The following is a 13,253-nucleotide window of genomic DNA, read 5'->3' as shown; positions in this document are numbered from 1 at the left end:
AATGTGAAATAGAGAGAGAAAGAGAGGGAGTGTGAAATAGAGAGCGAGGGAGTGTGAAATAGAGAGGGAGAGAGAGAGGGGGATGTGAAACAGAGAGGAAGAGAGAGAGGGAGTGTGAGAGAGAGAGGGAGTGTGAAATAGAGAGGGAGAGAGATAGGGGGATGTGAAATAGAGAGAGAGAGGGAGTGTGAAATAGAGAGAGAGGGAGTGTGAAATAGAGAGGCAGTGTGAAATAGAGAGGGAGAGAGAGAGGGAGTGTGAAATAGAGAGGGAGAGAAATAGGGGGAATGTGAAATAGAGAGGGGGAGAGAGAGGGAATGTGAAATAGAGAGAGAGAGGGAGTGTGAAATAGAGAGCGAGAGAGAGAGGGAGTGTGAAATAGAGAGAGAGAGAGAGGGAGTGTGAAATAGAGAGAGAGAGGGAGTGTGAAATAGAGAGAGAGAGGGAGTGTGAAATAGAGAGAGAGAGAGAGAGGGAGTGTGAAATAGAGAGGGTGCTTTACAGCCAATTAAGTACTTTTGAAATGTAGTCACTGTTGTGTGGAAGGCGCGACAGCCAACAGCCACACAGCAAGCTCCAACAGACAGCACTGTGATAATAACCAGATAATCTGTTTTAGTGATGTTGATTGAGGGATAAATATGGCCAGGACACTGGGGAGAACTGCCCTGCCCTTCTTTGAAATAGTGCTGTGGGATCTTTTACATTCACTTGAAAGGTGGACAGGGCTTCGGTTTCATCAGGCCCAGAACCAGAAAACACAGATTTAAGGTGATTGGCAGAAGAACCAAAGACGACATAAGAAAAACATTTTTACGTAGCGAGTGGTTAGGATCTGGAATGCGCTCCCTGAAAGGGTGGTGGAGGCAGATTCAAGCGTGGCCTTCAAAAGGGAATTGGATAAGTACCTGAAAAAAAACATTTTGCAGGGCTACGGGGAAAGGGCAGGGAGGGGGACTAGCTGAGATGCTCTTGCAGAGAGCCGGCACGGGCTCGACGGGCCGAATGGCCTTCTTCCGTACTGTAACCAGTCTATGATTTTATGAACGTCTCATCGGAGAGACTGGAGTGCCAGCCTAGATTTTTGTTCTCAAGTCTCTGGAGTGGGATTTGAATCCACAACCTTCTGACTCAGAGGCGAAGGTGCGACTCTTTGAGCCACTGGCTGACTCTCTCAGAAACACAACGGCTGAGACACAATTGACCAGAGTTCCCACTCCTGACCGCTGTTGCTGGTTGCTGCAGGAGACACATAGAAGCTTAGAAAATTGTGACACAGAAGGATGCCATTTGGCCCATTGTGCCCGTGCCGGTGAGTGCATGTGAGTGGATATTTAACAAGGAACAAGCTCAACTGTGATACCCCTGCCCCCACACCCACCCTCATCCCATGGCCAAATAAACAGGCAATACACCATCTAGATTCACACATAAAGAATGGCCCATCCCCTCTGTGCTCGCTGACTTACATTTGTTCCCAGTTAAGCAATACCTTGATTTCAAAATTCTCATCCTTGTTTGCAAATCCCTCCATGGCCTTGCCCCTCCCTATCTGTGTAATCTCTTTCAGCCCCACAACCCCATGAGATGTCTGTGCTCCTCTAACTCTGCCCTCTTGAGCATCCCTTATTGTAACCGCTCAACCATTGGTGACCCTGCCTTCAGCTGCCTGGGCCCCAAGCTCTAGAACTCCCTCCCTAAACCTTTCCGCCTCTCTACCTCTCTGCCCTCCTTTAAGATGCTCCTTAAAACCTACCTCTTTGACCAAACTATTCGTTATCTGCCATAATTTCTTTTTATGTGGCTCTGTGTCAAATTTTATCTGTTTTTTCTTATAACACTCCTGTGAAGCGCCTTGGGACGTTTTACTATGTTAAAGGCGCTATATAAATAAAAGTTGTTGTTGTTGGAGTGTAAGATAATGGGACTAAAGGCAGATAAATCTCCTGGACCTAATGGCTTGCATCCTAGGGTCTTAAGAGAAGTAGCGCCGGGGATTGTGGATGCATTGGTTGTAATTTACATAAATTCCCAGGATTCTGGGGAGGTCCCAGCAGATTGGAAAACTGCAAATGTAACGCCCCTATTTAAAAAAGGAGGCAGACAAAAAAGTAGGAAACTATCGACCAGTTAGCCTAACATCTGTGTTTGGGAAAATATTGGAGTCCATTATTAAAGAAGCAGTAGCAGGACATTTGGAAAAGCAAAATTCGGTCAGGCAGAGTCAGCATGGATTTATGAAGGGGAAGTCATGTTTGACAAATTTGCTGGAGTTCTTCGAGGATGTAACGAACAGGGTGGATAAAGGGGAACCGTGGATGTGGTGTATTTGGACTTCCAGAAGACATTTGAAAAGGAGTCCACAAAAGGTTACTGCACAAGATAAAAGTTCACGTGTAATATATTAGCATGGATAGAGGATAGGCTAACTAACAGAAAATAGAGAGTCGGGATAAATGGTTCATTCTCTGAATGGCAACCAGTAACTAGGAGAGTCCCGCAGGGATCAGTGCTGGGACCCCAGCTATTTACAATCTATATTAACGACTTGGAAGAAGGGACTGAGTGTAACGTAGCCAAGTTTGCTGACAATACAAAGATGGGAAGAAAAGCAATGTGTGAGGAGGACACAAAAAATCTGCAGAAGGACATAGAAATGCTAAGTGATTGGGCAAAAATTTGGCAGATGGAGTATAATGTTGGAAAGTGTGAGGTCATGCACTTTGGCAGAAAAAATCAAAGAGCAAATTATTATTTAAATGGAGAAAGACTGCAAAGTGCCGCAGTACAGCGGGACCTGGGGATACTTGTGCATGAAACACAAAAGGATAGTATGCAGGTACAGCACGTGATCAGGAAGGCCAATGGTATCTTGGCCTTTATTGCAAAAGGGATGGAGTATAAAAGCAGGGAAGTCTTGCTACAACTATATAAGGTATTGGTGAGGCAACACCTGGAATACTGCGTGCAGTTTTGGTTTCCATATTTACGAAAGGATAGACTTGCTTTGGAGGCAGTTCAGAGAAGGTTCACTAGGTTGATTCCGGGGATGAGGAGGTTGACTTATGAGGAAAGGTTGAATAGGTTGGGCCTCTACTCATTGGAATTCAGAAGAATGAGAGGTGATCTTATAGAAACGTATAAGATTAAGAGGGGGCTTGACAAGGTGGATGCAGAGAGGATGTTCCCACTGATGGGGGAGACTAGAACTAGAGGGCATGATCTTAGAATAAGGGGCCACCCATTTAAAACAGAGATGAGGAGAAATTTCTTCTCTCAGAGGGTTGAAATCTGTGGAATTCGCTGCCTCAGAGAGCTGTGGAAACTGGGATATTGAATAAATAGACAGTTTCTTAAACGATAAGGGGTTATGGGGTACAGGCGGGGAAGTGGAGCTGAGTCCATGATCAGATCAGCCATGATCTTATTGAATGGCGGAGCAGGCTCAAGGTGCCATATGGCTTACTCCTGCTCCTATTTCATATGTTCTTATGTTGTTATGAGTGCTGCCAGAACCATAGGAGACTGAAAATCGGAACATATAACCAACTTGCCATTTCATTTTCCCAACAGGCAAGGTTGCCATCCCATATGCAGCTTCATATTCGGCCTCAAAGTTTGCTTTGAATGGATTCTTCAGCTCTCTGCGCCATGAGCTCGCGATGCAGGGGAGGGATGTCTCAGTCACACTCTGCATCCTGGGATTGATTGACACCCAATCAAGCCAGGAGAAAATCAAGTAGGTTTGTTGTACGTAAACAGGCACGCAAAGCAAGCTTGCTCAATTCGGTTCAGAATGTAGCAACAACTACAAAACATTGACAGCACGGAAACAGACCATTCGGCCCGACAGATCCATGCCGATGTTTATGCCCACCCCTCTTCATCTAACCCCATCAACATAAACTTGAGGCCATCCAAAACCCGACAGCCCGTCTCCTAACTCGCACCAAGTCCCGCTCACCCATTACCCCTGTGCTCACTGACCTACATTGGCTTCCGGTTAAGCCACGCCTTGATTTCAAAATTCTCATCCTTGTTTTCAAGTCTCGCCCCTCCCTATCTCTGTAATGTCCTCCAGCCCCAGAACCCCCAGCGAGATGTCTGCGCTCCTCTAATTCTGCCCTCTTGAGCAACCCTGATTATAGTCACTCAACTATTGGCGGCCGTGCCTTCTGTTGCTTGGGCCCCAAGCTCTGATACTCCCTGCCTAAACCTCTCCACCTCTTTACCTCTCTTTCCTCCTTTCAGACGCTCCTTAAAACATACCTCTTTGACCAAGCTTTTGGTCACCTACACTAATTTCTACTTATGCGGCTCGGTCAAAATGTTTAATTTTTTTAATATCATAACACTCCTATGAAGCGCCTTGGAACGTTTCACTACTTTGAAGGCGCTATATAAATACAAATTGTTGTTATTGTTGATTGGCCCCCATTGTCGATGCTGCACTGACGGACGGGAATGTTAGTTATACATACGAACATACGAAAATGCAGACCACCTGGACCATCAAGCCTGCCCCACACTCATGATGGCTGGTGCATCATAACCATATGCTTCCCACCCTACAGCCATGTAATCTCTGAGAAGAGGCCAAAAAAAAAACCAGAGAAAAACACTAGGCCAATAAGGGAAATAAATGCTCTGGAAAATTCCTCTCTGTCCCCTCAGATGACAAAACCAGTTCAGGGGATCACACGGACCAAGTGTTATCTGGATAATCACTTTCCTTCTACAGGAATGGAATGAAGTAAAATTATTAAACATACTGCTGATATTGACAGTGCAGACGCAGAGAAGTTGTTCCCCCTGGCAGGAGAGTGTAGAACTATTGGGGTACAGTCTCAGGATAAGGGGTCGGCCGTTTAGGACCGATATGAGGAGGAATTTCGTCAATCAGAGGGTTGCGACTCTTTGGAATTCACTGCCCCAGAGGGCTGTAGATGCTGAATCTTTGAGTATATTCAAGGCTGAAATTGATAGATTTTTGGACTCTTGAGGAATGAACGGTTATGGAGATAGAAACATTGAAACATAGAAAATAGGTGCAGGAGTAGGCCATTCGGCCCTTCGAGCCTGCACCACCATTCAATATGATCATGACTGACCATTTTTGCAATTTCAGTACCCCATTCCTGCTTTCTCTCCATACCCCTTGATCCCTTTAGCTGTAAGGGCCACATCTAACTCCCTTTTGAATATATCTAACGAACTGGCCTCAACAACTTTCTGTGATAGAGAATTCCACAGGTTCACAATTCTCTGAGTGAAGAAGTTTCTCCTCATCTCGGTCCTAAATGGCTTACCCCTTATCAGGCAGGAAATCAGCCACGATCTTATTGAATGGCAGAGCAGGCTCGAAAGAGCTGTATGCCTTACGCCTGCTTCTACTTCCTATGTTCTTATCAAAGGAGACTGGCCCTCGCCGATACAATAGGGAAAATTGGGCAAAGAGAGAACTCCCAGGTGGAACCTCACTACCAGGAGTGCAGGTCACAGGTGAAGTCACAACACTCCAACCCACGCTCCCTTTCAACCAAGTTTCACACCGAGGCCTTTGCCTTGTACAATTGACCCTAATATTTGTACAACTCTTTACCGACCACTGTAGGAAACTTGCTAAAGATGCAAGTAACCTTTTTTTATTCTTCGCTCCCCAAAACGTCTTGTTCTCAGATATTAAATTGCCCTGCCTCCACAAAAATTTGTGGTATTTGTTTTAAGATACAAGTCATTTATTTATTTCTTTGTGTCAACACTCCTCCCTCCCCAGCATCTTTGTTCTCACATTATTTGCAAGATTATAAAATATTTGTTTGACTTCCAGTGGGTAGCACACTCGCTCTGGGTCAGAGGGTTGTGGGTTCAAGACCCGCTCCAGAGACTTGAGCACAAAAATTTAGGCTGACGCTCTAGTGCAGTGCCGAGGGAGTGCTGCACTGTCGGAGGTGCCGTCGATCGGATGAGACGTTAAACCGAGGCCCCTTCTGCTCTCTCATGTGGACGTAAAAGATCCCATGGGACTATTTTGAAGAAGAATAGGGGAGTTATTAGCGGTGTCCTGGCCAATATTTATCCCGCAATCAACATAACAAAAAGAGATTATCTGGATCATTATCACATTGCTGTTTGTGGCGGCTTGCTCGTGCGCAAATTGGCTGCTGCGTTTCCCACATTACAGCAGTGACTACATTCCAAAAAGTATTTCATTGGCTGTAAAGCGTTTTGAGACATCCGGTGGTCGTGAAAGGCGCTATATAAATGTAAGTCTTTCTTTCTTTCCACATGTCCATTCAGAGCCAGGAATATGCCACCAATGATATTTTATCCAGCCCCTGAAACCGCACTGGCCATTATCAAAGGAGGAGCTACGAGAGCGCAAGAAATCTATTACCCGTGGTGGGTAGCGATAATTGTGGGCGTCCAGGACTGGTTCCCTGCAATGAGGGACAAGATGATTCACAGTTACTTCCAGTAAAATCTGTAGCCGTGTGTGTCTCGGGAGGTGCAAAGCCTACTGTAATGTCTGTAGCTCCGCACTGGGAATGCCTGTGTTACTTCAACCAGTGCTGTGTTTAATAAAGATCAGGACACATGACCTGGAGGCTTCCACAGTGTTCCAGAAGCTGCTCCCATCTTAAAAGGCTGTGTGAATTGTGTTATGTATTAATGCTTGGGGGTCACCAGACATCAGAGAACGCCACGGTTGGAGGTCATCGGGCTGTACGCATGTGGCATGTGTGCTTGGTCACCTGTATATAAGCTGGGTGTCTTTGTCACGCTGGCACTTTCGGGCTGGAATAAAGATGGATCAGGTTGTACCTGAGTGAGTTTACAGTAACCAGACTCTTGACGCATTACAATTGGCGACGAGGTAATTTAAGAACCTTCGCATGCACAATGGACACGGTTGGAATCCTGGAGAGATTCGTGGAGGGCAAGGATTAGGCGGATTTTGTTGACCGTATGGATCAGTATTTTGTGGCCAACAGCATGGAGACAAAAGCCTACGCAGTTAAGCGCAGGGCAGTTCTCCTCACCATTTGTGGTCCGAAAATTTACGGCCTCATGAAGAATCTTCTCTCGCCTGTACGTCCGGTGGAAAAAGGGTACGAGGAATTGTGTACGTTGGTGGGTAACCATCTGAAGCCACAAGAGGGGATCATCATATCACGCTACCATTTCTACACGCATGTTCGTGCTGAGGGCCAGGACGTGTCGGGATTTTCGCCGACCTGCGACGTCTTGCTGGAAGACATGCTGCGTGATGTCTTCGTGATAGGCATCAGCCATGATGCGATCCTCAGGAAGCTGTTGACTGCAGAGACGTGAAAAAGGCCATTGTGACTGCCCAGGCATGCATGATGACGGATGATAATTTGAGGCAGATATCATCAACGAGTCAGAATTCCATGGCAAGTACTGTAAACAAGATGGCGTCATCTTCGGACAGAGCTGCTTAAGCGAAACCTGCCGCTGCTCAGAGCCCACCAACTGGTTCGATCCAGATTTCACACTGTTTGCATTGTGGGGGAATCAGCAGCCTCATCAGTGTCAGTTTAGAGAATACTCATGCAATGGATCTTCAACAGTGGGGCATCTTCACAGGGTGTGTCCACAACGGAGTAAGCGTGGTGCGGCTCACCACATGGTTGATGAGGACCAATTCAGTGATGGCCCTTTTACGCAACCCGAGGAGGAAGTGAATGGACTGCATTCATTCCTGAGCAAGAGCCAGCCGATAGTCGTTAATGTTAAGCTGAATGGCGTGCCTGTATCAATGGAGCTGGACATGGGTCCGAGCCAGTCGATAATGAGCCAAAGGACATTTGACAAGCTGTGGGACACTAAGGCTACGAAACCAAAGCTGAGTCCAGTCAATGCCAGGTTGCGTACTTACACTAAGGAACTCATACCCGTGCTCGGCAGTGCAGCAATCGAGGTGTCATATGACGCTGTGGTTCACGAGCTACCATTATGGATCATCCCAGGCAATGGTCCAACGCTGCTTGGCAGGAATTGGCTCGAGAAAATCAAGCTGAACTGGAATGATGTCAAGATGTTGTCCTAGGTGGATGATACTTCCTGTGCTCCAGTATTGAAAAAGTTTCCTTCTTTGTTTGAACCGGGCATTGGTAATTTTACGGGAGCCAAGGTGCAGATTCACCTGGACAATGCAAGGCTTGTCTATCACAAAGCTCGGTCTGTTCCGTACATGATGAGGGAGAAGGTTGAAATTGAGCTTGACAGACTCCAGCGTGAAGGGATTATATCACCGATCGAGTTTAACGAGTGGGCTAGTCTCATTGTTCCTGTGTTGAAGAGTGATGGCACTGTCAGGATTTGTGGAGACTACAAGGTTACGATGAACCGATTTTTGAAACAGGATCAGTATCCATTACCGAGGACTGATGACCTGTTCGCCATGCTAGCTGGTGGAAAGTCGTTCACGAAACTGGATCTGACGTCGGCCTATATGACCCAGGAGCTTGTCGACACATCAAAGAAACTCACCTGCTTCAGCACCCACAAAGGACTGTTTGTCTACAACAGGTGTCCTTTTGGGATTCATTCGGCTGCAGCCATATTTCAAAGGAATATGGAGAGTTTACTGAAGTCCGTTCCTAGAACTATCATGTTTCAAGATGACATTCTGGTCACAGGTCGTGACACTGCTGAACATCTGAACAATCTTGAAGAAGTCCTCCAGCATCTGGACAAAGTGGGACTCAGGCTGAAACGCTCGAAGTGTGTATTCATGGCACCTGAAGTCGAATTCCTCGGGAGGAAGATTGCTGCTGATGGCATCAGGCCTACTGATTTGAAAACTGAGGCCATCAAAAATGCACCCAGGCCTCAGAATTGATAGAGCTGCGTTCGTTTCTCGGACTACTCAACTACTTTGGTAATTTCTTACCCAGATTGAGCACTTTACTAGAGCTTCTACATGTGTTACTAAGAAAAGGCAACAACTGGGTCTGGGGTACGTCTTAAGATAGAGCCTTTGAGAAAGCCAAGAATCTGCTATGTTCAAACAAGTTGCTTGTTCATTATGATCCACATAAGCGTCTTGTATTGGCCTGTGATGCTTCATCATATGGGGTTGGCTGCGTACTCCAACAAGCTACAACCTGTTACGTATGCTTCGAGAAGTCTGTCTAAAGCGGAAAGAGCTTACAGTATGATAGAGAAAGAAGCTTTGGCCTGTGTCTATGGGGTAAAAAAAATGCACCAGTACCTGTTTGGTCTTCGTTTTGAACTAGAAACAGATTACAACCCACTCATTTCATTGTTTGCTGAAAACAAAGGTATTAATATCAATTCATCATCCTGCATTCAAAGGTGGGTGCTGACATTGTCTCCACATGATTACGTCATCCATCATAGACCTGGTACTGAGGATTGTGCCGATGCTCTGAGTCGTCTGCCCTTACCCACAACTGAGATGGAGACGCCTCAACCTGCAGACCTACTGTTAGTAATGGATGCTTTTGAGTCATTCTTGTCACTGCTCAACAAGTTAGGATCTGGACCAGCCATGACCCTATTTTATCGGTTGTGAAACGGTGTGTACTCAATGGTGATTGGTCTGCCATACCTATGGAGATGCGTGAGGAGACCAAACCTTACAACTGTCGCAAGGATGAGCTGTCCATTCAGTCAGACTGCTTACTGTGGGGTAATCATGTAATCATGCCTAAGAAAGGTAGAGAAAAATTTGTACGTGAACTTCATAGCACTCATCCTAGTCTTGTCATGATGAAGGCCATTGCTAGGTCTCATGTATGGTGGCCTGGAATTGACTCTGACCTGGAATCATGCGTGCATCAGTGCAATACTTGCATGCAGCTAAGTAAAGTAGGAATCTCCGTTGAGTCTTTGGTCATGGCCATCCAAACCATGGTCGAGGATTCACATTGATTTTGCGGGCCCGTTCCTGGGAAAGATGTTTTTTGTCGTAGTAGATGCATATTCCAAGTGGATAGAGTGTGTTATTATGTCATCCAGCACGTCTACAGCTACCATTGAGAGCCTTCGTATTATGTTTGCTACTCATGATTTTCCTGACATTGTTGTGAGCGATAACGGATCTTGCTTCACAAGTCTTGAGTTCCAGGAGTTCATGAAACTCAATGGCATCAGACATGTGAGATCAGCTCCATTCAAGCCTGCTTCTAATGGTCAAGCAGAGCGTGCTGTTCAAACCATCAAGCAAAGTATGAAACATGTAACTCAGGGCTCACTGCAGAGACGGTTGTCATATATATTGCTCAATTACAGGACAAGACTTCATACATTTACTGGGGTTCCTCCTGCTGAACTACTGATGAAGAGAAATCTCAAGACCAGGCTTTCTCTTGTTCATCCTGATTTGAATGATCGTGTTGAAAACAGACGTCAAAGTCAGCAATGGTGTCATGATCGTGTTGCTGTGTCACGTGACATCTCTGTCAACGATCCGGTTTATGTACTGAACTATGGTCAAAGTCAAAAGTGGCTCACCGGCACTGTTACAACCAAGGAGTGTAACAGAGTGTTTATTGTCATGCTCAAGAATGGGCAAACATGCAAGAAACACCTTGACCAGGTTAAACTGCGGCACACCGATGAACTGGAACCGAGTGAGGAAGATGCAGTCAGTGACCAACCAACCATTGTTCACTCATCAGAGGACTCTGCTGACATTACTGACTCTGAACCTTCAGTCTCTGATGTGGTCATGACCACTCCCATCAGATCGGCTACTCAGCCCTCAGTCTCAACGGACTCAGAATGCTCGCCCAGAGACAAAGTTGAACTGAGACGATCAACTCGTGAGAGGAAAGCCCCAGACCGTCTTAATTTGTAAAAAGACTGTTGTTAAGATTTTAAAAGGGGGATGTTGTTGTGTATTAATGCTTGGGGGTCACCAGACACCAGAGAGCGCCGCAGTCGGAGGTCATCGGGCTTTACGCATGTGGCATGTGTGCTTGGTCACCTGTATATAAGCTGGGTGTCTTTGTCACGCTGGCACTCTCGGGCTGGAATAAAGATGGATCAGGTTGTACCTGAGTGAGTTTACAGTAACCAGACTCTTGAGTCATTACAAATTGTGTGCTCTTTGAATCTATCACATCTACTATATCAAAATAGAAAGAAGTTACAACAGGGAAACAGGCCATTTGCCCATGTCGCCATTTACTCTCCATGTGAGCAAATACTTCGAATCACATTTCCAATAGTTCGAATAACTTTTCCAATATTTATCCCCTCAACCAACAACAATTTTTTTTTAAATGACCTGCTCATTTATCACATTGCTGTTTGTGGGAGCTTGCCCTGTGCAGATTGGCTGCCGTGTTTCTCTACATTACAACAGTGACTACACTTCAAAAGTAATTAATTTGCTTTGGAAGCATTTAGGAATATCGCAAGAATGTGTAATGTGCTATATAAATGCAGGTCTGTTCTTTCTATGTGGGAACTTTCCTCTCCGCCGGGTCTAACAAATGGCCTGTTCAGATAAATCTTGATGTGAACAAAGGGAGAGATTAGGAGAATTTTTTTTTTAAGGACGCGTTAGTTTGCAACACCTAAAGCTCTGATTGGGTCCCCTTGATCACAAGACCTGATTGCAAATTGGTTTCCTTGGAGGATAAGACACACCCAGCAATTTCTCTGGACTGTATAATTAGAACCACCCTGCCTACGCAATCAATGACTTTGCAAAGTGTAATTCGAGCCACTCTGACTGCCGACTCCAGACAGGGGAGAGCTCACTTGGAACAGACAGGGCTCACTCTCGTGGGTTAAGACCTTCTCCCATCCCCCCCAAACAAGTTCCTGCCCCCACCCCCCAAGTGCCTGACCTTCCCCCCCCCCCCACCCAAGTTTCTGACATTCTCCCCCCACCCAAATGGGGGGAAAAACCTGATTGAGGTGTATAAATTTATGAGGGGCCTGGATAGAGTGGATAGGAAGGACCTATTCCCCTTAGCAGAGAGATCAATAACAAGAGGCATGGATTTAAAGTAAGTGGTAGAAGATTTAGAGGGGATTTAAGGATAAATGATTTCACCCAGAGGGCGTTAGGGGTCTGGAACTCAGTGACTGAAAGGGTGGTAGAGGCAGAAACCCTCATCTCATTTTTAAAGTACTTGGATATGCACTTGAAGTGCCGTAACCTACAGGGCTACAGACCAAGAACTGGAAAGTGGGATTAGGCTGGATGGTTCTTTGTCAGCAGACACGGACACAATGGGCCGAATGGCCTCCTTCTGTGCTGTAAATTTCTATGAAGTGCCTGATCTTCCCCACCGCCCCACCCGGCCCAAGTTCCTGACCTTACCCCCCCCCCATAGATGGGGCATTGTGTGTGGATCATGGATTGTTAACAGGTTCATTGGGTCTGAAGTGAACTGTGACAGTGTTGTGAATTCTGGATTTAGTCCAGTCCAATGAACGTCACTTGCCACATACGCACTGAGCTTTCCGAGAAATCAATTAGGTGTAGGGTGAGGGGATGGGAAACGTGTGCGGGTGTAAAGGGGGTGGGGTTGGAAGAACGTGGACCATCTTACCATCACGTTCTCGCTCTCAACCCCCCCTTTAGACCTGGATCGCGTTCTCCCCTGTCCCCACTGTGCTCTCCGTGCTCTTTACCCTCCCCTACCCATCGAGTTCCTGACCTCCTCTCCTTGAGTTCCCTCTCTCTCTCCCCTACGATCCGTTCTCCTCACCTCCTCTCTCTCTCTGCCTTCCCTCTCTCTGCCTCCTCCCAGTCTTTCTCTGCCCCTCTCTCCCCCAGTCTCTCTCTCTGCCCCTCTCTCCTTCACTCTCTCTCCCCCACTCTCTCCCCTACTCTATCTCCCTCCCTCTCTCTCTCTACCCACTCTCTCTCCCCCACTCTCTCCCCTACTCTCTCTATCTCCCACTCTCTCTCTGCTCCACTCTCTCTCCCCCCACTCTCTCTCCCCCCACTTCCTCTTTCCCCCCCCCATCTCTCTCTCTCCCTCTGCTCCACTCTCTCCCCAGTCTCTCTCTCTCTCTGTCCCACTGTCTCCCCCTGTTTCTCTCTCTCTCTCTCCCCCAGTCTCTCTCTCTGCCCCACTGTCTCCCCCTGCACACCCCCCCCCGTCTCTCTCCCACTTTCTCTCTCTGCCCCACTCTCTCCCCATATCTCTCTCCCCCAGTCTCTCTCTCTGCCCCACTGTCTCCCCCTGTCTCTCTCTCTCTCCCCCACTCTCTCTCTCTGCCCCACTGTTTCACCC

At 46.8% G+C, this 13,253-nt stretch overlaps 1 protein-coding gene across 4 annotated transcripts in view; it reads left to right on the top strand.

The window, feature by feature from the left end:
• The window catches only part of LOC139228545 (spindlin-1-like), a 200,287-nt gene extending 193,641 nt beyond the window's left edge, over nucleotides 1-6,646 (top strand). For all 4 annotated transcript variants that reach the window (XM_070859642.1, XM_070859641.1, XM_070859644.1 and 1 more), the window contains 2 exons: nucleotides 3,574-3,739; nucleotides 6,301-6,646. In XM_070859642.1, the coding sequence (XP_070715743.1) occupies nucleotides 3,574-3,739; nucleotides 6,301-6,481 (347 nt within the window). In that variant the 3' untranslated portion in view covers nucleotides 6,482-6,646. The remainder of the gene's footprint in view (nucleotides 1-3,573; nucleotides 3,740-6,300) is intronic.
• Nucleotides 6,647-13,253: the final 6,607 nt, after the last annotated feature.

Source organism: Pristiophorus japonicus, chromosome 18 (assembly GCF_044704955.1).
Source record: "Pristiophorus japonicus isolate sPriJap1 chromosome 18, sPriJap1.hap1, whole genome shotgun sequence".
In the NCBI taxonomy this organism is placed as follows: Eukaryota; Metazoa; Chordata; class Chondrichthyes; family Pristiophoridae; genus Pristiophorus; species Pristiophorus japonicus.
Note: the sequence above shows the minus strand (reverse complement) of the source record. Positions and strands in the feature narration are given on the sequence as shown.